The 24,194-nt window shown below is 38.9% G+C and overlaps 1 protein-coding gene across 1 annotated transcript in view; it reads left to right on the top strand.

Moving 5' to 3' along the window:
* Positions 1-10,813: 10,813 nt before the first annotated feature.
* galnt18b (UDP-N-acetyl-alpha-D-galactosamine:polypeptide N-acetylgalactosaminyltransferase 18b) overlaps positions 10,814-24,194 on the top strand; it is a gene marked incomplete at its 3' end in the record, with an annotated part of 67,982 nt that continues 54,601 nt past the window's right edge. Inside the window, exon 1 of the mRNA XM_079160828.1 lies at positions 10,814-11,054. Coding sequence (XP_079016954.1) covers positions 10,817-11,054 — 238 coding nt within the window. The 5' untranslated portion in view covers positions 10,814-10,816. The remainder of the gene's footprint in view (positions 11,055-24,194) is intronic.

Consider the following 24,194-nt stretch of genomic DNA (forward strand, 5'->3'; position numbering starts at 1 on the left):
AGATTTTGCCCAGCAACCATGCAAAATCTGAATCTCTGGAGACAGCGGTGCATCGCGTGTTCGTGTCTGTGTGTGTTTGTGTTCATGATCCAGTTTAATAAAAAGCAAAGGATGCCTGCTATTTTAGAGTGAGGTCAAAGCTATTTTTAGTAGGCTTAGAAGCACCTTACCATTTCTGTGCTCAGTCTTATTTGTGTTATATCGACAAAGCAGGCAGTTCACAGCCCTGACTTTATAGCAGCGACTAATGAAAGGAAGCAGTGCGCTCTCAGTTTACAGCTTTAGCAGAGGCAGAGGTTAGTTGCTCGTGTACCCCTGAGCAACAAGGAAGGAAGTAAAGAAATGGAAGGAGTTGTGTGATTGGAAACTGGAGATGGAGTCTCTAATCAAAGCTGCGCCTGGATCTGTAACTCTACCAGCTGGGTGTGGAGAGCTCTTCCCAGCTCGCCCTGATGACAAAGACACACTAACCTGCCGTGAACCACAGGAACAAAGATTCACACTTTAATTGATTTTACTTTTATGTTCTCGTGCTTAATGAAAATCAAATCAAAACGAAGCCAGCGGCCACTCAGTCTCTCGTTCTCTCTCCCTTCTCTCTCCCTTCTCTCTTCCTCCCTCTCCGCCCCCCGTCTCCTCCTCCCCCCTGTCCCTGGCTGTGTTGCTTTGAAGTGTAAAACAGATTCTACTGATGTATGAAAGTAAAGTGTAGACTGTACACCAGAGACCATTTCACAGCACTGCAGGGAGTAACCAGATGTAAGCTTATCTTTTTCACCAAATGTATAGGTCAATAAGGCTTTACCGCGTGGGTAAGTGCGTGTGTGTGTGTGTGTGTGTGTGTGTGTGTGTGTGTGTGTGTGTGTGTGTGTTGTATGCAACGCCACTTATCAATGCAACTGCCTATAAAAATGTGAGGCTACAAAAACAAGATGTGAGTAACATTTTTTATATTATATAGATAGACCTACAGTTTGTCCTTTCTCTCTATACGTCAACTGTAGTGAGCAAAAACACAATAAGTCAAGTGTCAAGTCATTTTATTAGGTGCTATTACTTCCTCAATATGATCCTTTCAAGTGAGGTTTAGCTTGTTTTGTGATTATTCTTTTGTTCCCACAGTCAGTGTCGTTTTTCCTGTGGGCATTTCTAATAAATCTATCTTACAGTTGAGTGAAACTAAGCAGATGATATTATAATAGAGCTGTTATCTACAACATATTAGATTCTATCAGTTATCTTACACTGCTCTGACTTCTGCGTCCCTTCATTTACATCTCTTTCCTTGTGATTTCTAGACATTAAATAAAGAAATCAGAAATCAATTTAAACGATGATGACTTTCACCTGGATTGGCTTCATCAGTGTAGCCTATACTTCATGAAAAGGGCAAGTTTATGACCGAGCCTCACGGTCATTCTGGCAAGTCGTCTCAATGGTGCAGTCACGTTACATGCCAGTGTTACTTACAAACCTTGTCCTGAGATAAAACAAACATTCACATCGGAACAGTGCACTGCTAAGGTCAGTTTGCAGGCTAGATCTAATTAGCTGGTGTAGGCTGCAGCACATTAAACAGCATCTAAAGGTAACTTACCTGCAAATGCCACCTGGGACCGGTTAGATGTTGGTGTGGGCGTTTTTTCTTAGATACTATCAACACGCTGTCTGCACATGACAGCACTAATCTCTCGATCCTTTCGGTGGTGGGCACTCTGTCAACCTGCCAGCTGCTGTCAATCAAACACAGACACGGACACGCCCCTCCAGCATTTTGAGCATTTCTGATATTCTTTATTAAACTGAAATGTGCGATTTTTGTCTTCACTTTTTTTTAATCTTTAATACAACTCCCAGTTTAGATTAACATTTTATTTTTCATGGTTGTTCCCACCAACAGCAATGACAGCCACAGACCAACAACATTTAACAAAAAATGCAGTACTAAACAAATATGAATATAACAACATTCAACATTATGTCTCCTTATGCTACTTTATTTAAACAATAATAAAAAGTAAATGTTTTTGTTTATTGGCTACATTTACTGCTAATAAAAACTCACATTTGCACCGTAATCTCATAAAGATGGACCGTCTGTTGTCAAAGTTTATAGACTGACTCTAAACTGTAATGTATTAATTCAGGTTTGTTTGAGTATCGACTGTCATGCAAGAGAAGTAGTCGACCACATGCTTCTACAGTATGAAAGACTTTTTGTAAGCGTGCAGTCAGCAGTATGATCTGTACGTGGCCATGCCAGCATCTGATCATTTTTAAAAGACTCATCACTCACATTCTATATTAGCGCATGTTGTATCTTTGCTTTTGCTGTGATTCAGCACTAGTGAGAAGTTACATTTTTAAGATTTCAGCCTAATGCAATAAACGATCAATGAAAGTCCAAAACAAAAGAGGATTGTGATTTATTCCTGCGCAGGAAATAATGATTGAAACGGAAAAATGAATATCACTTGTTCAACATACAGGACCAAATGACTTTGATTGTGACCTCATCTGTTTAGAAGTCAAAGAGTTGTTTTCATATCACATGTTATTTTTTATCAAATCCTTCGAGACATCATTTTCCTTTGTGTCTCTCATTACAATGACACAAACCATGAACATGTCAGGTCACAAATACTAAAAGACTTCTTCTGACTCAAAGTGTTGAAGTCATTGTTAAGTCAGTCACCCACAGTAAAGACATGTCACCTCACCTTTAATATCAGTCAAAATTGTTCAAGTAGATTTGGTGCGTGAGTTTTTTGCTTGTTATACCTCGTATATATTTTTGTATTGTAGAAAAATTGAGGCTCAGCATGAAATGTTTAGGCTTATTAAGAATAATCATTCCTGGCTTAAAGGCTTATAAACAAAGGGATTTAAAACAGATTATTTTGTTCTACAAAACTCATGTTATCAGGATTAAATTGAAAGTGCCCAAGGGTGAGTACAATAGAGAGAGGACACACACACTTTTAAGAGAATGAAGTGTTCAGGGATAAAGATACTTAGTTGGTTCATTTACTGTGGTTATGACAAAAGGAAACCGGTCTGTGTATTATTGTAAATATACAAAGAATATTCATTTTAGAGCAAAAAATGTCTTAATTGACTTAAAAAAATATATATCCAAGTCCCCAAGATGCCACACAATGTCTTCTGCCATGAAGGGAATTACTCATCTTCACCCACAGACAAAACTGTAGAGGCTTTCTCATTTTGTGTTATATATGCACGGTGCCAAATGATGGATACTGCTTCACTCTGCTGAGTTTGGCCAATTCACTTCATTCCTGCATGAAAGATGAAAAGAATCGGCAGCTGAAATGGAGAAAGTAGGGCAAAGAAAAGAGATTTTATGCTTGGTATTAGTCTCCACTATTATAATGGTCAATGATGAGGAGTTTATTTCTTCACCTTAGTCACTGAGTAAAATGCCAGACTCTGAAAATCTTTTTCAAATCCTGCAATGTAATCAAAAATACATCTGGCTGCAAAAAAAACGTCTTATGCATGAATAGACTGTGACAACTAAGACAAATAATCTGGACAATTAAATCTCTGAACCCCTTTTAAGAAGTATCCAATGTTAAGTTAAGCAGTCAAACAAAAACAGTTGTGTTATAACAAAATAAAAGTCTGATCTTACGTTTTCTTGTAATACTTACAGGACTAACTAGCTCAACACTGCAATTCAAGAACAAACAACATTGATTCTTTACTTCCGTGTCTTCTGCTCGGCTCATTAACTGGTCAGGATTCTGGGACATGTTAGCTTTAGCCTCAATATTTTTAGCATGATATCATGTATGTAGCCAACAAGTGCATCTTTAAGTCAGTCGGAGCTAAACAACTCAGAATGTTAACGTTAGCTTAACAATAGTTAGCTACAGCAGTGAAATATGAAAGCGGCAGTTTTCATGTCAGTCGAAAAAAATGTATGTTTGCAGACTAGAAACGAGTCGATGCTTTTGACTGAAACCAGGACCTTTTTTTCAAAACCTTACAAAGAATGTTTTGCGTTGAATCTGCCACCGTTATTGAAAACCTGCATGTTGAGGAAAAAAGAAAAGCTTGACATGCATAGAAAACAGTAACTATGGTGGTGAGGATCAATCATTTAATTCAATCTTAATGTCTGTGTGCAATATAGGCTACACATTGTTAATGTGTAAAGTATTGCTTTATTTATTTGATATAAAGAAACATCAGAATTGTTTTTGTTTCATGTGTAGAGAGATGTGTCTCATTTCTTGGAGGGGCTTTGTTGTCTAACATGTCAAATGTGTCAGAAAAGTTAAAAGATGAATGCTTAATGATTATTGTCTAACTCGTATTCTGTTCAACTTGTCACAAGGTGTATAGTGATGCTTTTTATAGTTTAGGATGAGGTTTAGTTATCACAGCATAGCAATGAGTCTTTGAGTCAAAACTATTTTTCAGTTTTCCTCAGACAAAAGGATATTTACAGGAGAGCGTGGCTGCAGTGTATTTGGAGGCTAATCATTGTCAACATTGGCCTGCCATCATGTCAGTGGCTCTGCTTTTAGTTTAATCTGATATCTCCAGTTTCTCTCTCTATTTTCCCCCTTTTATGTTTTAATGTCAGCATGCTCGACGATATTGGTGGGGCCAGAAAAGATAACAACACAAAGGCAGTTATGTTTATGCTTACTTTTCTTAATTGTCTCCGACCTCAGGCACAGATGGCGATAGCCTTACTTGACTCCTTCCTGCTTGCATAGAGAAAGCCCAAGTGAGTTCAATTACATTTCTCCTAAATATTTTGCCAAACTCGACTGCTGCTTCTCCTCGAACCCCCTGCCATCACTTTCTAATACAGCATTTCATTTTTCTACATTAAAAAAAGCACTTGATTGCCTTTATCATGCAGAATTGTTTCTCCCCAGCTGAGAAAGTTGAAATTAGGCACCTCATTGGTCACCTCTGGGTGTGGCTTTTCATTTTCAACCATGTTCTGAGCTCATCTACTCTGCTAATACTTGGCAAAATTAAAGACACGTCTTGTCTCCTCGGTCCATTAAGGCAGTGTGCCTATACTTAAGACCTGTGGTTTCTCATTTTTGGTGATTTCATTTGAAAGGATGGGCTGCTGCACTTCACAGGCAGCCAGCCTGTTGAGCACAACTTGTAATTGTAATCTTATACAACAGTGAAGAGCATTATGTAAAGCAGAATTTAGAGTGCATTATTCTGTTCAGGTACATTACCATGAAGATTAAGTCATTTCATGTTATATTGGTCACTATGGGATTATTTAATGGCTATAATTTGTAGAAATTGTTAACATTATGAGAATATTTTTGGTTTTAGGATGGGAAACTTTTTCAGGCCGTTTTTATTTGTAGAGAGAAAAGACAGTTCTGTTTGTTAAAGGTTCACAGTTTACAAATGTTTCACAACTGCAGCAGCAATATTTTTGTGTTTTTATAAGTCCACGTGGGCTGTGAACTTTCTATGTGCATGATGCAATAAATAAATAAATAAAAGTAACAAACCACCAGCAAAGATATGAAATTGTAATGTGTTCATTGTGTTTTGTCCCAACCAACTACTCTGAACACTTTATAATTCAATCCATATAAACATCACAATGTCTTACTTACCAGAGTCAGCTCCTCCCACTGGATCTCATGGGAAGGAGTGAATAGCATGCTACTTTTAATGACATTTTGCGTATCATGTCACATGATGTCAACCAACATAGGTAAACTAGAACATCAGTGAGAAGATTGGCTATTTCAATATAGTTATTCTCAAAATGTGTCATCGTTGCCAACGGGTAGGATTCTACTCAAAATCATATGAAATCATGCAAATTCTCCAACAGCGACCAGTCCACCGCGGACAGACCCCGATCCAGCTCCGCTGCCGCCGTCCACCTGCAGTCGGAGGCTCCAGCAGGAGGAGAGCTCAGCGCCCGGCAGCAGCGGCTCCTCCTCCGGCCATCAGGAGCAGAGCTTCGCCCACTGAAAGTCATGTGTTTGTGTAGAGCCACCCATCCACCACGACGTCTTCCTTTGGTGAGACCAGACTGTCTGATTGTAGACTTGTTGAATTGGATTGCATTAGATCGTACAGGTATCAGTGATAATGTCTTCACCTTTTGTACATAGACGTGTGAGGCTATTCTGAGTCTTGTGCTTTGTACTCTGCCTTGCATTTCACTTGTTTCATCATGTATTACAGCACTTCACTTTGTCATGTGAATGATTATGATTAAACAGATATAGATAGGTTTCTTCTCGCCTTCTGCCGGTGAAGTCCTCTGAGACACACTTGTGATGAAAGGCTCTATAAATAAATAAGCTTGAAGTTAATGTGATTCTCATCTCACAATCCCTGTGTCCACATGGAAGCGATCTACCTGAACACGTATGCTTATTTAAAAGTACAAATATTCAAAGCACTACAGTACGGAGCTAAAAGAAGGATTCTTTTAATCAGATTTTGTTCCCCTTCAGCTGTTGGCAGACTAGTAATATTACTTTAAGCCACTCAAGTTTTTTTGACACGGTACAATGATAAAACGGAGACTGATAGGACAAGATTGAATAAATATTGTATGTGTGATGATAAATTAGAAGAATAGGTTTTGCATTTACTGATCAGAAAGAAGGGTTTCTGTTATGTGACATTATGAATAATAGAACTGCAGAGAAGTTATTAAGATGCATCATACATTATGGTTACTTTTGGGTAAATCTATATATGTACAATACAATCTGTGTGTTCATGTGTAGATTACTATGGGTGTATTGGTGAATTCATGGACCAAATGTTACAGTATTATGTAATACAGTCCTGTGGTATATTCAAGTGAACTGCTATGTTGGATTTCCTAATGCTAAAACTGAACATATACTTCAAATAATCACAAACGGAGAGTAGCCCCACACACCTGGCACCAAAGTGACTTTATATAGATTTCAAGGGTATAAAGATTTTTTTGGAACCTCAAATTAATTGACTTTTCTATGGCTCAATTAATTGAAAGCAATCCTGCATCTCGGGGGAAATTTCCATTTTCTTGTTGGTCCCCCTGCCCACGGAGAGTTTGGAGCAAAGGGTCAGCCATGACCGTTTCTACCATTCTACCATTTATTGGGGGGATTGTGAGACAATCGGGGGTCAGCCTTTGGAACCTGGTAGGGATTCAGTGTCTTTTCACTGCCTCAGTGGGGACAACATTCTCTAAAATGTATAGCTTCACTCCAGGAGAGGTTGATGTAAACGTTATCTCAATCATATACTTTTCTTTTCTGCATTGTCAAGGACTAATGCTTACATGTCGTGTGTGGTTTGTTGATTAAAAGCTGTTGTCTCCACAGCTGAGGAACTTCCAGCGGTAGTGTCTTTGTCTCTGAGACCTTACAGTGATGATTACAAGATAACCTCTCACACACTGTAATTAATCAGCCCAGAAGAAGAGCATTCGTTCACACGCAACGTGACAGCTGCTTGGCCAGGTGGATCACTCAGTGCGAGGTTAGCAGGTTCCTAATACTGACCTCAAAGTGTCCCTGCGGCTGGCTCCAATTCAAAAGAAATCGATAGAAGTTGCAGGTCTGACACCTGCAGGTGTTTATGGCTTGTCAATTAAATGTGTACACAGCTTTGAGGTTGTCTTCATGACCACATCCAGTGACTGTATTCACAAGGACAGGCTTTTTTTTTTTCCTGTCCTGCCCTTTGAACAGAGAAGAGGGTCGTAAATAACATGAACAAAGTGAGCTACACTCACGAATGACACTTATACATCATCACACTGTCAGTAAACAAGCTGAATAGACCCTTCAATGTGACTGTCTGGTGATTTAACCGAGATATGATTTTCTCATTATAATTTCAATGCACTTTAATTGTATTCATCTCTACACAGTGCATCGTTTGCAGTATGAGAAGCATCTTGCAGGACATTTGAAGTCAGTGGAAGGCATTAAGTCAACATTTGATAAAAGTAATTAAATGTTTCTCAGATATTAATGAAATATTTCTTTAGCTCATATTTCAAAAGTATATTTTCGGTGATGTGAAAGTGTAAATATGGTCCACAAATACCTGCTGTGTGAGAAAAGTTGAATATATAGCTGGCGAGATATCTAATGTATCATGATACTTATACTGTATGAGAATGGAGATATTTTCCTGATAAATTGTTTGGCCAATGCAAAAGTCAGAAAATTGGTAATAATTGATAATGAAAATATTTATCAGACCAGGCTGATGTCTACAAATTGTTTGCTTTGTGCAACCAAGAGTCCAAAATCCAAAGATATTCAATTTAAATAGACAAAACTCCTCACAATTGAGAAGCTCAAACTAAGAAATGTTGAGATAAATTACTTATTTAATTATATTTAACATTTAATCGATTACAAAACAAAGTTTCGGATCACTTTTCTGTCAATTTCCTGATCAATTAATTGCCAGTTTTTCTGGTCTAGCAGACTAAGATAACTGTAAATGACAGCAGTCAGCATTTCAACATTTTACAATAGACTTTCAGTACCATCAACTGTACCTGCAGGGCACACAATCCTAGAAATAGTTTATTGACTTTCAAAAGAATCTCGTGGGTAAAATGAGATTAAATGAACAAAAAAGCGAGAACACCCTTTCTCATCACATCAATGCTATAGCAAATAGTAAAACCCTTCATATTGCAAACTAAAGAAAATACCTTTTTGCACTCTGTCTGGCAGGCCTGTCAGCTGCGATGAATGGGCAGCATGCTCCTGCATTGATCATCTCACAGCCATAAATGGCTGCTGCTGAGCAGACGGGACAGGGGAGGTGGTCAGTCATTAGATCTGGATATATGGAGGAAAGTATGAATGAGGTCACTCTGATGCTCTTTGACTGACAATTATTGATGTCGGAGCATATATTTCCAGTGAAGCCATAGATATGCGCTGGAGTTGAAAACAATCAGGTTTAAAGCTTTTTTTTAATTTTAAATGGTAACATATTCTCGCCTGATTTATTTTATTCTGTCTCTCTTTGGGTGTATAAAAGTCAGCCAGAAAGACCATGACTCAGTTGCATTTTGCTCTGAAAAGGCAGTTGGTATTGATATTACTGCAAACAAAGATGTTTCTCAGTGTTTTTTCTCTCCTTTTCACAATTTAAAAAAATGCTGTAGTCATCCATTATAAATATGAGAAATCAAGTATCATAATAATGCTGCTTATTCCCTTAAAAATGTATTATATTGATATCGCATGCATTTTTTACCATCATCAAATATAATACTTTCACTCTGGCAGCCTGCTGTGTTGGAGCTGTCTGGCAGATTGGATAACAAAGGCTGTTATTGGCAAATAATGATCTGGCAAAGATGATACTGGAAATTACTGTCAAAACACAATCCAGAGTTTTGGTAAAATATGTGGCATTCATACTGCAGTTTCCATGTGCATTTAAGGGTACCTCAGTTACAGAAAAATTCAAGACGTCCATAAATTAATACAATTATTTGATGTTCTTAAAGAGTAGGAGGACGGCTTGCAATAAATGACAACTCAATGAGCATCAGAGGCTCAGAAAAGAAAAATAAAGAAACAGCTGTCTGACGCAGAATCCAAAGGCTCTGCTGCAGCAAACACATCACATATACACTCCTGCAGATGTGAGAATCAGTGCATGGTATAGCGAGAGTGAACATGGGCAAAACCTTCTTATGAATGGCTACATTTTAAGCCTTTTATTTTTGCTGTGCCGTTTAATGAGCCTCCATTAGGCTGCAGGAATACTATATGCAAATACGCCTAAATTGAAAAACCACCATTCAACATGCAATAATCGCATTTTACCAGAAAAAAAGGCTCATACAGATAAAAAACAATGCAAACTTGCCTCAAAGGTATTCATGATGTAGATTTGATTAACAGATTGGTATAAAATGACTTTGTCTCACCAGGTTAAAGTGCTGCATGCCTTCACTTTGTACTTGTGCCCTTTGAGCAGGTCTGCAGTAATTAGGGACAGTTCACTGCACTGGTCTAATTACAGCAGCGTGTGAGATGAGTGCAGCCTCTTCTCTGCATCCTGCTCCTCATAGTGAGCTGGACCACAGCCAGAGCTATAGCGTGACCCCACCGCACCTTGATTCCTCATACAGATCCCGTTGTCTCTATCTCGTGGCTTGATACAGTATTGCAGCAAGAAATCTAGTCCATGGTTGTGAGGAAAGATCTCATCGCAAAAACTCCAAAGGTGTTTTCTATCGTGCTTGACACATGTGAAAGAACAAGATTCTGCTGGATTTGTCTAACTGCTCCAGGAAAGAACATCAAATGAGTAGTTTAAGGTCAGTGTGGGGGAAATGTGTCGCTGTTCAGACAGAAATAGGTTATAACACTTTGTGTCCTGGTCTATGGAAATAGTCCGGTCAGATCCACTTTCACAGTGGATCAGTGCGCAGCAGGGACGCGTGCAGCACGGAGGCTGCCAGTCCTCACCATCCCTCCCATTGGCTGCAGCAGGATGCTCCGTGTCTTTCCCGTTTCCTTGACTCTCACATGCAACCGGAGCCGACGGAGGTTCGCAATGGAACGAGAGGGGGAACCTTCACCTGTAGATATTTTACATTAAACTGTGTTTCACTACCCCAAAGAAAAAAATCACTCACGGCACATTTGAAGTAAATGCTCCGCGCTTTGGATATTTAATCGCTGTCCAGTCGCTGGAAATAACTTCATTATTCCAGTTTTTTTTTTTTGCGGGCGACTGTCGCCCTGTCCTCTGGTTTGACGGGATACTGCAGGCTGTATGGAGGGATGTTGGCATGGCTTGCACCAGGAGAACAAAAACTTTGGTGTCCACATGCGTGATACTGAGCGGCATGACGAACATTGTTTGCCTGCTATATGTCGGATGGGTCACTAATTACATCGCCAATATTTACATCAAAGTTCCGATGCCTTTACCGGAGAGAAAGTTAGAGGGTGACAAAAGAGGCGACACTCTCCGGATCATTGAGAGGCTTGATCGACTGGAGAATGTGGTCAACCAGCACATTCAAGGTAAGACTCCATAATTTTAACTCGCTGTATTTCTTACATTACTCCACCTGGGCTCCATCAAAAGAAAGTAATAGTTGAATAGCTTTAGTTTTAGAGTGCAGTCACGATGTTTGCATCCTCTGTTTTTGGAAATTGATACAGTAGGAACTTATTTTGTCTTAAAGATCGGTTATTCGGAGGGTGTGCTAGAGGACAAGTGACTATAGAAAAGCTGCATGTCCCCATGAAAAGGATTAGTGAGCCAACATATTTAAGAATGGCTCTACACAAGAGCTGAATAATTAGTTATAAGTAGGTTGCAATATAAGAATGTTTAATTATTATTGTACAAATTAGATAAAGTCTTACTATTGGGTGCAATTTAAAGTGTACAACATTGATCTGGTTATTTACATCACATATCGCATTCATTTCTACTCTTAAATACATGCCTTCATTCAGGTTTATCTTGGACTGCACTCCACCTGTGTGACACAACATAATACATCCTTACTGAGAGACAGAATCCAATAAAGTGCCGGCAGTAGAAACATTCTGCATTCAAATGCAGGTACAACACAGTGTATTGTTCAGATCCCTGGAGTGTGATTACGACTGGATCATTTTACACTTGATATTTTATCAAAGTAAATGTGGAATATTGATGAAACTCTGCGTCTTCCACATTATTTAAAACGTGTTCCTTACTTTTAGGAATGTCTGGAATCCGTTTTCTCAAATTCCCTCAAGCCTCTCCTCCACTCCTGGTGTACAGTTTCTTTACACTTGATGTCACACACAGTTCATTTGTCTCCCCTCTGTGTCTTTAAAAGAGCTATTCTTGTCATCACAGGGGGGCTCATTTTGGGCAGGTCCCAATCTGAAATGGCACAGAGCTGGAGTGGTGCAGAAGTGAAATGCAGACAGAAATCTACTCATGCTGCTTTGAGCAATAAGGGCTCTGTGCTAAGCTCGGGTAAACATTCCTCCTGGAGGCAGGTCTCCATTTCAGCTTGGCACCCATAGGCATCTGCAGGGCGGAGCTTTGTTCAGGTGACTTACCACCAAACTACATGTTTCAACTTTTTCTATTTCTCTGAGAGGAAAGATCATTTCATGCTAGATTTGTGCTTAAAAAACACCAGCATGGTCGGGGGGGGGGACGACGACACACATTTCAACAGCAATGTCTCACTTTAGAAAGCCTTCATCTAACAGTAAAGATAATTATAAAAAAAGATTACTTAAAAAAAAAATAACCTGCCTGCAGCACCTCTAAAGCTCACTAGTTAACGTGTGAAATCTCGGAAATGACTGCACCTGGCAAATAAATAGTCCCACACATAACCCCCTGTCAAACCTCAACTTGTCTTTTTTACACTTTGATTTTGTACAGGTTTAACAAACAAGATATAAGATGTTAATTAGTGCGTTTTAAATGTACTGGTATGTAGATATTTTACCTTTGGAGAGAGCCAGGCTAGCTGCTTCCCCCTGTTTCCAGTCTTTATGCTAAGCTAACTTGCTGTCGGCTGTAGTTTCATATCTATCATAAAGACATGAGTGGCATCAATCTGCTCATCTGTCTATTCCCCAAATATTATAGTCATCCTTTAAGAACTAGCCGTGGCTCATTGTATTTTTATGCCACTTTTAAACTAGGACAGTCATTCAGCATAGTTTTTTCTTTTTTAAGTCATGCATATTAAACTTCTCTAGCAGTATGAGTTCATGCACAGTCAGCCATCATTATTTTTGGCTACTTTGGGTCTTTGTACGATAAACACAAGAAGTCTCCATGCTTGTTGGTTTAAAAGTTTGGGAACACTGTGTCATTGATGACAACAGAAGCAGCTAATGCTGGAGGAGACAGTTGATGTCATATTGGTGCACATTTGCAACAACAAAAACTTTTCCAGCAAAATGAGCATTTTTTGATCATTTTAAGTACGAGCCATATTGTCTGGATTTCGCTGATAATTACTCTGACTGCATCCGCTGCAAGTAGAGAGCCATAATCCGAGTGTATAAGTGGCCGACGGCGTCAACAGTCAGGGAGCTTCGGGCAGAGCCAGAGAGTCATAATATACTTACATCTCTAAAAATACATCTTCCTCCTATATCACGCTGTGACACAAGTACAGAAATTGTATATCTTTGCATTCTGTAGCACTGTAGCACTGTGACTTGCACACTTACTGTAGTGCACTATTCACTCAACTACATGCACTTAGTTTTAGTGCACTATAAGACAGACATGAGCTCCCACACCACAGAGCAATACTGCATGTGAGAATGAAACATTTGCTCCTGCTGAGTCACTGTGGACAGTCAGAAGAGACGTCTCTTGTGTCACTCGGGGATGAGACAGAAATAGAAATATTCTTTTCTAACTGTATGATAGGTTTCGTTAAGTGGCCTGTTACCAGGACAAAGCAACGTGGCAACAGCCCATAAACCGACTGAGCTCTTTGTTGTATTAAGTACAGTCAGCCCAGGAGAATTTATTGGAAAGTGGGACTGAGCAGGTTCACACACGCCCACCATGAGGGCTGTTTGCTGCGCTCTTTGCATGCTATGTGACTGTCTATAGAAGACCTACTCAGCTTTTACTTCACAATGATCATTAGAGTTCTTTATGTTTGCATACTTGTTGCATATACAGTAAAATAAGCACTTTAACATATGTCTTAAACTCAGTTACAGCTGTGCATACTTGTGGATATTTATATTTCCTTATCAATGTATATATTATCTGTGTTTATTTTCTTCTTCTTCTGATATTTATTGGGTGTGTATTTGTTGACCTGGATGATGAGCTGTGGCATAATTCCACTTGCAGGCATACATAAAGTAGTAGTGAGTAGAAGTGAACAGAGCTGCAACTAACAATTATTTACATTAATTAAGACCATTGTTTTGATAAACCGTTTAGTCGAGCAAACTTTAAAAAGAAGAAATTACATAAAAAAATGACTCAGAGCCCACTGTGGTGTCTTCTAATTTGTTTATTATTTACTTGTTTATTTTTTCTGACTCACAGTCCAAAACCTGAAGATATTTGATTTACTGTCATATGGGAAAAGAAAAACAGCACATCTTAGAATTCCCAACCAAACTATGTGTGGCACCTTTCCTTGAAAAATGACTCAAACAAGGAATACATTATTGAAATAGTCACCGATTCCTTTTCTTTCAATCAACTAATCGATTAATCAACAAATCATTGCATCAGTAAGAATTTAAATGACTAGAGTGGTTGCCTCAGTTGAATAGTTTGTGTCCTTTCACGGTGGTCAGATTCAGTGTACAATATATGTATGGATGTTATATAGTGTGACAGACATGCTGTTTTATGAGGATGCTGTTTATGAAAATGCAGCGTGGCTCATGGCTTGCTTCGACCTCTGAGGATGTGTATTACCAGCATGTTGTCTGATTGGATGGCCACGAGGCCTGCGAGAGGCAGTCATTAACACAGTGCTGATTTAGCTGCATATTATAGCCACAGCTCCCAAGATGACTTCAAGCTAATCCATCTGTCAAGTCAATTGAGAAGCTCAGTAAATCACCGTTTCCGTTGATGCTCAGAGGACAGTTACATTGTGATATTTATCTGATGTGATTTTCCAGAGTGACAATGAGTGCAGCTGTAGAATAAATGAGTGAACTTTAAAAGCAGTAGATGCGTGCAGATGTTTGTGTGCTTGTGCATGCAGGCTGTGGTATGCAGCTTGGGGAAGTACAAGTTGCACTCCAGTTTCTGTGAAAGTGCTCATTCATTTGGGAGAAAGAACAGTTAAAAGACTCTTTAGATACAGTTTTAGATGAAGGCAACCTTGTTTCTTACAAAGTAAATACCCATTTTTCTAATATTATTTCCCCCCCTTACTATGTATTAAGATGTCTAAATGAAGGTATTCAAATATATCATATTCAAAGTTATCATGGCATAATCAGTATGAAATGACGGCAGTATATCACCATTACTTCTTCTGCAACACATTTTCATTTGGCAGCTCAGGAGCTTGTTTTCTTACTTTTCTTACAGATGCAGCATGATTATATGTGTATTTATAGGTGATGATGATTATTTTGTAATTGAGTATTCTGTAAGCCTGTTCATGGGTTATGTTGACAGGTGATATTTACGCCACAGTGAAAAAGAAATTAGGGATGCCCTTCTCATAGTAGTTAATTGATTGGGTCTTACCTCTACAGTGGCACAGCATAATCATTCAGAAAGACTCTAGTGGTCTTGAGCGTAAACTGGTTGGCTAATTAAGGTGAATGAGGGGCAGGTGTGCTGGCAGGTGATTGGGGAACAGCGGGAGCAGCTGAGGTCTACTGCTGTGTGCAGAGGGAAGGTGGTCTCTGAAGTCAAAAACCCAAAGTTGCCAGGCAATAATCTCCAGCATATATATCTTATACACTCAGTCCACTTTAATTGTTACATTCCAAACTGTTCAGTCATAAATTATACCTTTTATAAAAATAATATTGTTCAGTTTTGATTGACCATGTCAGAGAGGTATTGATTTAACATCCATTTGTATTGTCCAGGTTGGAGTTTGCAGTGGTGTTGAAGTATACTGCATTATTTACAAAAATCTGAATATTATAAACACATTTCACAATAATTTCCAGTGCAACTAACAACACTAACTAGGACAACATTAATATAGAACTTAGACTGCTCTCTTCTGTGATAAATTAGCTTACAGGCTGTGTATTACAGGTATCGAACAGTACAGGATTTATGAGGACAATACCAATATTGATTTGAGCGTTAAACAATGCAACAAGTCAACAGCCTTGATAGCGGCTCTGTGAGGCTGCAGGTAAAGCAGTGCTGTGAGTTAAATGCTACTGTCAGCCGGCTAACATGCTCACAACATCAATGCTAACACGCTAATGTTTAGCACGCACATGCATAGGGGTTTATGCAGGTGAAGCATTAAACAACCCTGATGATTTTACACATTTCCACCAATCAACATTTGGTGGTAACGTTTGCTGCAGATATACTGCAAAGTGCCTGTAAGTGTTTTATTAGGAAGGAAATGCTCTCAACTCGTTTGTTAGATCAGATAGGATACACACACCGCAATACGGGGAGTAGGCTTACAATGGAAACACTCCATAGGGTCCCGTTAATTTACTGTGGTAGCATGGTAATGATCAGTACAGTTGAGGCTGATTGCAACGTCATTCATTTTGCCTCAATTGTAAAATGTGAGGTAATGTGCAGTTAAACTTGTCAATACTCTCTGTGTCTGTACTGCAGTTTCACATGACATATTGACATAAAGCAATCTGTGGTCGGCTGATTCATCAATCTAGCTCCACTGTAAAAAGGTTATGTGTTTAAATAAAAACATTCGTTGAGGATATATTTCCATCCATTGGCAGAATGACTTATTCAGTAAACAACCAGGTAGGACTCTGAGCATATTTAGAGAGACAGAAAGCTGTATGCAAATTTGAGTATAATAGACCAAAGCCCAAAGTGCATTTTTTGTGAATTGCTCTCTGTACAGCGATAGTAATAATCTGTTGTAATAGAGTAAAGAGAAGAGACACTCGCAGTACACAGCCTGTAGGCAGGGATGCAGGCAGTGAGAGAGAGAGAGAGTCTGGGCTGAGGAGTGGGAATATTAAACAAGGAGATATTCTTGGTGGTAATTCCAATAAATCGAGAAGTTATTGAAATACAGGGATATGAATGCACTGGAGAATGTTTGGTAATGAAAACAATTAATTATTCTGACTCCAGAGGGCAAAGTCGTCACGAAGAGAATAAATTAGACGTGTAAAAGCCTCTTACAAGAGTGTCGATTCAAAAGGTCCTCCCCTGACAATTTCTACTAAATAGATCAGTTCACTATTGCAAATGTTCTCACTGTTGTTTTTTCCCCAGTGAATCTGTGCAGCCACAAACAAATAAATGAAAACAACCCTTGTAGTCAGACTTTAATCTGGTTTAGCTGTGACTGTATAAGGTTTACATTGCAGCTCAAGCCATTTATCTGTATACATTGATACACAGTGATGTTCTGATATAAACTTCACTGCTCGGAGTCGGTTAAAGAAACACCATGAATGTTGACAGGATAAACTTACAGCTGCCTTCAATGATTTTGACTCATGGAGCTTCATTGAGGGCAGCAGCAGAAGAGACAAGTGAAGTGCTTTGTCACTTAATGCTTTCTAGATTAATCAGCAGTTGTTTCCGGGTTGTTTTTCTCTATCGTCCACTGCACTTTCTTTCTCATAATGACGCTAAGTGAAGACGTAAGCTCTGGTTTAAACACACCCATGCCATTATTTAGAAAGTGTATCCATCTGCTGTGGACAAGTGTAGAGGACTTTTCATGCAGTAGAGAGCACAGTAGTTTCTGAGGTAAGACCAGTTCTGACGACATGATATAATCTGTCAGCACACATTTTCTAATCCATTGAATTCCTTCTGATTGCTAAAGTTGTTTGCTTCTTTTTGGGGTTAAGCTGCAGATAGACAACACTTCAAAATCTGTAACTGTGAGGTACAATCAATAAATGGTGTATAACTTCCCATCACAGTTGAATTCCCATTAGAATCTGAAGTAGTAACTGAGTAATGTCACTTCAAATACAACAGCACATTGTGTTACGTCATCTATAAACAATTACAAACAATTAGGGCTGAAAAATAACAATTATTTGATTTATCTAATCTGCAGATTAGTTTCTTGGCCACTCAATTTGTCTGTAAAGACTGTGATTTATATTAAAAAATACATACATCAGAAATTTGTATTGTATGAGTATTTCACTAAGTTTAATGTGCAGTCTGTCCACAAAGCCTATCTGTTCCCACTCAAACCAAAAACGTCAATTAATTCATTAAAACTAACCTCTCAAATGTGACGATGTCGTGTTAACAGAAACAAGATTTTTCATGCATTAGATTGAAGCTGCACGCTTTCCACTCTGCAGATCCGCCTATCTGTAAGACAGTGGACTTCGGCTATTCGATTTGTCTTTAGTGAGTTAGCTGGTGCTGATGTGAGGTTATGATGGGGGAGGGTGGAGACGGATTACAGGGTGAGGACTCGATGAGACAGAAGTGAATTATCGTGGCTTCGAAACGAAATTCATCAACGCTAACTATAATTGAGATCTTCTATCAAAATTCATTTTCCAAACCTTCACTCATCATTAATCCATCGCTGATAGAAGAAACTCCAACTGTAGTGATCTGTCACGAAGCATTGCATTTCAAATCCAGAAAAAACCCAGCAGAGATGGATGTTATGTTTTCGTCCTCTAAAAAGATTGCTGTTTGAGGGACTTACAAACCTCAGTTGCCCAAGCACTCTTGAATGCACCACCAATGTACATTTAAATCTGTATAGTTTATCACACTGAGATCTGTCCTCCTGTGATTTGTAATAATTGCAGAGGTTGTCTGTGTTCTTCATCCCTTGCACAGTAAATCTGCCGGGTTCGTAATCTGTAAAATAAAAAATGAACAGGACAGGATTTGTGTCTCTGGAGGAGGTCGAGGGATTTTAATATTACATGGACTGAACAGTGATTTTAAGCTTGTATCTGCTTAAATGTAAGATATTTGTAGCTCTGCCCCACTAGATAATTACAGTCCCAATTTATTCCTTTTTTTCTCCAGTGAATTTGTTATTTTTCTCATTGACCAACATCCATGGGACAAACCGTGGTTATGTAGAACCAAACTGTGTAGACGTGAGCCAAGTTGCATTGCTGTTATACGAATATAAGTAGTTGATTCATTGAGATAGGTGCAATTAAACCACTGCAGAAGAAGAGGGCACAACAACATCATGGATTTGAAAGAGCTCAGTCAAACATATATGGCATTTCTGCTTGTGTCATCTATTGATTTGAGTCTCCTCAGTGCTCCACGCAGATCTGATGTTTTTTTCTGCTGCTTTTATTTTTTTGTCTCTCCAAGCGTCAGTTGACGTTTAAGTCACAAGCTGCATGTACGTCATGAGTTATTCACTAGGTCTGTTGCACATTGTTGCATTTTGCTTTTATCGATTCAACATCTTCTCCAACTCTGCCAAGAGCAAACACTTTGTTGTGTGATATTAATACGGGTGGATGGAAACTTCCATGCGCTCACAGAGGTGGAAGTCTCTCTTCCTCACCACAAGCTTTTTATATTACTTTACTTTTTCTACTTCCGGCCAAAAGAAATTTCACGCAAATTTGGACCCAGCTAATGACTTATTTGAACTATCATCAATCAGAGTGCCCATGCAATAAAGACAGAGGCAGTCATCGCTGTTGACAGGCAGAGAGTGCTTCAGATCACAAACAAGGTGCATAAACTATTGTGAATGCTGGTATGATCAGTTTGTACAAATATAAGGTGGCACTATTGGTGAAAGTATTAAGATTCATCTACTGAAAGTCTTCACATAATCATTCCACGTAACAGTTTTTATGACTCTGTTAGTGTTTAAATCATTGAGAAAAACGTTAGATCCTGTTGGTGAAATAAAGAGGTTGTAAAAGTGTTTTATTCCCCGAGTTCTCAAACCACTCAACCTTTCCCTCACAGGATAACATTTAAGACTGTACCGTCACTGTCAAAGAGCATCTTTCTGTTACATGTGGAAACAAGTTTCTACATGACTCAGTTGTCCTCTGCTGTTTCTGACGTACGGAGTGTCAGATGCCTCATGGTCATGGCAGACTGTGAGGGAAGCTACAGTATGAGGAGCCGGAGTCTTTCCTCCTATTTTGAACTTGCTTGCTTTGGTGTGTAGATGTAGAAATCACGGATATGAAAATATTGTCATTCTGAGTTTTTATTTATGTATTATAAGCTGCTTAGAGCCAGTGTTTGGAGGTAAAGATTCACTCTCTAATATCTATTTCATATTGCTGTGAAAACATCTCCTTAAAATTATTCATTCAAGTTTCTCCCCAAAAACTACATTTTAAAAGATGATATTTGAACACATCATGAAAACATTATAATTTACCTTCACCCAATACAAATCTTTACTTAACAGAGCCTGAAAGCATTATAATGGAACTCAATGGAACCTTGTTGCTGCTGCCAACTTTATTAGCTCTCCTTCTACCGATTTCAACCCAGAATTGTTGCTCACAATGATCTCAACATCAGGGATCGGCAACTGCAAAGCATTGATGCTGATCTCCTGATCGCATGTTACACCACAGTGATTTATAGCTGAAACAATTGGTCGATTAATCGATCCGTTCGTAGACAGGAAATTATTCTCCAACAGTTTTTTAAAAAAATGTTCATGAAAAAATGTAATTAAATTTGCTGGTTCCTGTCTCTCAAATGTGAAGATTTCCTGTTTGTCCATTGTCCTGTATAATAGTAAAGTTAATTTCTTTGGATTTTGGGCTGTTTGCACAAAAGCAACTTTTTAAAGCAGGCACTTCTGGCTCTCGGAACTTGTGTCTGATTAATAAGAAATCCATGATCATAACAAAACATTGTGTTTTTATATCGCATTCATTTTGATTTTAAAACTAAAACTAAGCTTCAGTGTGCTCTTTTTTTCGTAAGACAGCACTCTAAAAGGTTTAGAAAGCTTCTCGATCTTTTGACAAAACATGACAGTGTGATACAGCCGTTAGGCAGTGCTTTGTCTGGCTGGTACAGAGGGCAGAGGCTGCCATCAGCAACCAGCCAGCAGCCATTCAGTCTGCCTGTTCTGAGGTGCAAACCAACACTGTGCAAAAACTGTCTTGTGCTTTTGTGGGGCATCTGCTGTGCAGTGATAAGAACCGAGCTGTTTCACTTTTTTTTGCAACACAGCACAGTTTTTGAGCTAATTATATATCTCATTGTATTGTTGTAGGAAGTTATGTGAGATAAAATTCTCCCTCACCCTGTACGTCAGGACTGATGTTAGTGTGAGTGCAGAGCAGGATGTAAAACAAGGCTTCTTTACAAAGTGATGAAAAACGAAATGCAAGAGCACATCTGCTCCGCTCTGATTACAGAGCTGAAACGCAGCGCAACTTAACTTTCAGATCCCTGCACTGAGAGCTCACTTTGCCAGCGCCTCTGAATCAGCAGCCTGAGGTTCAACACGATCGCCGAGAAGTCCAGCGAGTCCATGCGAGTCCTGGGAGGACCATTTACCATCGGTATGTAGGGTACGTTGGGTGGTGCGCTGAAACAGCTCATCGTACGTTGCCTGGAGCTGCACACATCCAAACTATTGACGTTTGTTCTGACTTTTGTACTGTAGCAGCAATATCGCCCCATATATTAGTTTTTCCTGGTACTGCCTGGCGATATGGTAGTGGGGATCAAGTGAGTGGCCAATAAAAATAGTTGTTAATATAAAACTTAAACTACAACAGGCTGAGGACCGGCTTTGTTAGCTGTTGCTTAGTTCCATCTGTGATTTGAGCGATGTCTGTCTTACAAAAAAGTGAAATTTCCCTTCACCTTTAACATGGTTAGAGTATTGAACTCTTTTCTAACAGACACACAATACTGTGGTGTTTCTAGTGTTTCACTGGCTGCCTCTTTTCACTGGAGGCTTGATAAGCCTCATTACTGGTCTTTAGCTTGTTTTTTCACCTTCAACGGGTGATGTGAGAGGTGCAACACATTTAGCCAGCTGCTTTTGCAAATGGAGACAGCCTGAGGCTATTTTTCTCCATTTCCTCATGAATGAGCATACCAGTTCACACTTGCATCTGGCCTGTGAGGTTTTATATGACTATGCTAATAAATCGCATTCAAATATTTTATTTTCCCAGTTTTTTATTCCTCATTTTAGAAAATTGTTGATGTTTTTTTATTGTGTTAAATCCCTACATTTGGGTTCTTCAGCTCCCTTTGTATTTTACAGTCAATGCAATGACAACAAAAAGTTTAACCACTGTAGGAATCACATTGTCCATTTTACTTCATAGGGAGTGTAGAGCTACTCAGGTTTTAACATCTTCTCGATCTATTAGGCGAGTCCGGACCCAGACGCCGTTGTCTCCGGACCTGGACCTATAACCGATGCGGTGCGCTTCTATTTTAACTGGCGCAGCTTTTCCAGCCTTTACGACACTCGTTCAGTGGTCCAGGAAACATCACAACCATCTCACGTGATGCTACTCGGCCAATCACATATTCCAGTGGCGGGCCGTGCATTTCATATCTGGTTCTTCTGTGCTGTCCTGCTACACTTGAGCCATCTCCTAATAAGCTCATTATGAGCCACAGCTACGGTTATTTGTTTCTAGGGGTGTAACAATACACGTATTCCTATTAAACCGTTCGGTACGAGGCTTACGAACCGAACAATACGTTTGAATAATACTACTGCATTTGGAAAATGCAGAAGCTTAAATTGTGGGAAATATAATGTTTTCGGTGGACTGCGCTCACGTAGGAGATGATGAGGAAGTGATTCTGTTTAGGCCAGCAGAGAAGGCTTAGCTGGCACTGACGGCCCAACACGTCGCCCTCGACTCAAGTGAGGTATTCACAAACATGGGAGAGACGAGGAGAGAGAGCCAAGTATGTGATTCAGAGAAGTTATTTCATATGGCCTTTAACAAAAAGAGAAAAGTGGACAGCTTAACCTGAGCCTTTAACCAATAATGGACAGACTCATGTTTGTTCATTCTTCCCACGGGCAGTTCAAAACCAGTACGTCTCATATGTTCAGAGACCGTGAGCAAATGTACCCACTCAAATCCAAAATGAAGGCACAGAAAAATAAACCTAAGAGTCCAATAGGATCAGAATCCTATTGGGCTATTACAACTGTCCAACACTGCTGTAAACACAGAGGAATAGAGCTGAAACAAGTAGTTTCCATACAGACAAAGTCCCTGCACACAATTTTCTCTTTTTAGAAGATAAGAATAATTTGGATATATTGTCTTTTTTGATTGACATCACTTCACACCTGATTTAAATAAATGTAAAGCTTCAGGACAATTCAGTTAAATTCATTTTTCTAAAATGAAGTACTTTATTTTAAGAGTCTGTTCTTTTTTTATCCAGCCTTTATTTTACTTGAAATGAGAGAAGAACATTTATTTATTAATAGCGGCTGTATTATTTATAATTAATCCAGTCCAATTTGAAATCTGACAGTAAATATTGTTTAGATATTATTCAATTGAATTCAATCAGTTGTTGACTACATACAGACATTAATACAACTAATAGGCTACTAATCACAGTGCAAGTTAGACAGTATTGTGATGTTCCGCAACCTTTGCATGAAGAAATTCTCTCTAACTGGACCTCGCTGAATTTTAATTTAATATCCCTGCTCTAGATAACGTTGTATTTTTCAGTCTGTAACATTTTGCCTTTCTCCAGCAACACATCAGCAGTGCATGGTTATACAGATATTGTCATATCTATCAATAACGCAGTTGCTCTCAATCAAGCGTTAAGATTATTTTCCCAGCGAATCTCTGCACCAATATTGTGTGCACTTCCAGTCCTAAAAACAGTGCAGATGACAGAAGTGTAGTTACTGGTTGAAATGAAAAGCTGTCTGTTGCTGTGGTTTGAGTTACGAAACTATCCATTGCACACATACATTAAACTAATACTGCCACTTTTAAAACATTCAAAATAAACTCTACCTATTGTGAAAAAAAAATTCTGTTTAATTTCCACAGAATAATTTGATTCTGTTTCTGGACCTTCAGTCCATCATTCTGTCTTTGATTTCCACATCTCTTAATTTACAGGATGCCATGTTTTTATTCTACATGAAAGAGATGGAACGGAAGAGAGGAAATAAAAAAACAACAACAGATGAGATAAAAGGAAACCTCAAAGGCCTCATTAAAACATCTCTCCATTAAAGGCAAGGGCGTACAACAAATAGAGACAGTAACTGAGCTGAAAAGCAAGTGTAGCAGATAACCAAAGGAAATAACCTGTAAAATAACAGACACAATAATTCAAGCAACATAGATGAAAACAGAGCTGATATAAATGCTTATGTCATGTGATTCGTATCTTGTTTCAGATCAGTGTAGTGGGAAATGGCCGACACAGAAGTGAAAGACCTTTGATAAGATAAACATCGGCGTATTTATTTTGTGCCTGTTCAAAATATCAAGCATCACCATGTGCCACGCAGGGCCATGAGTATGCAAGACAGCACTAGC

The sequence above is a fragment of the Pholis gunnellus genome, assembly GCF_910591455.1.
Source record: "Pholis gunnellus genome assembly, chromosome: 1".
Classification (NCBI taxonomy): Eukaryota; Metazoa; Chordata; class Actinopteri; order Perciformes; family Pholidae; genus Pholis; species Pholis gunnellus.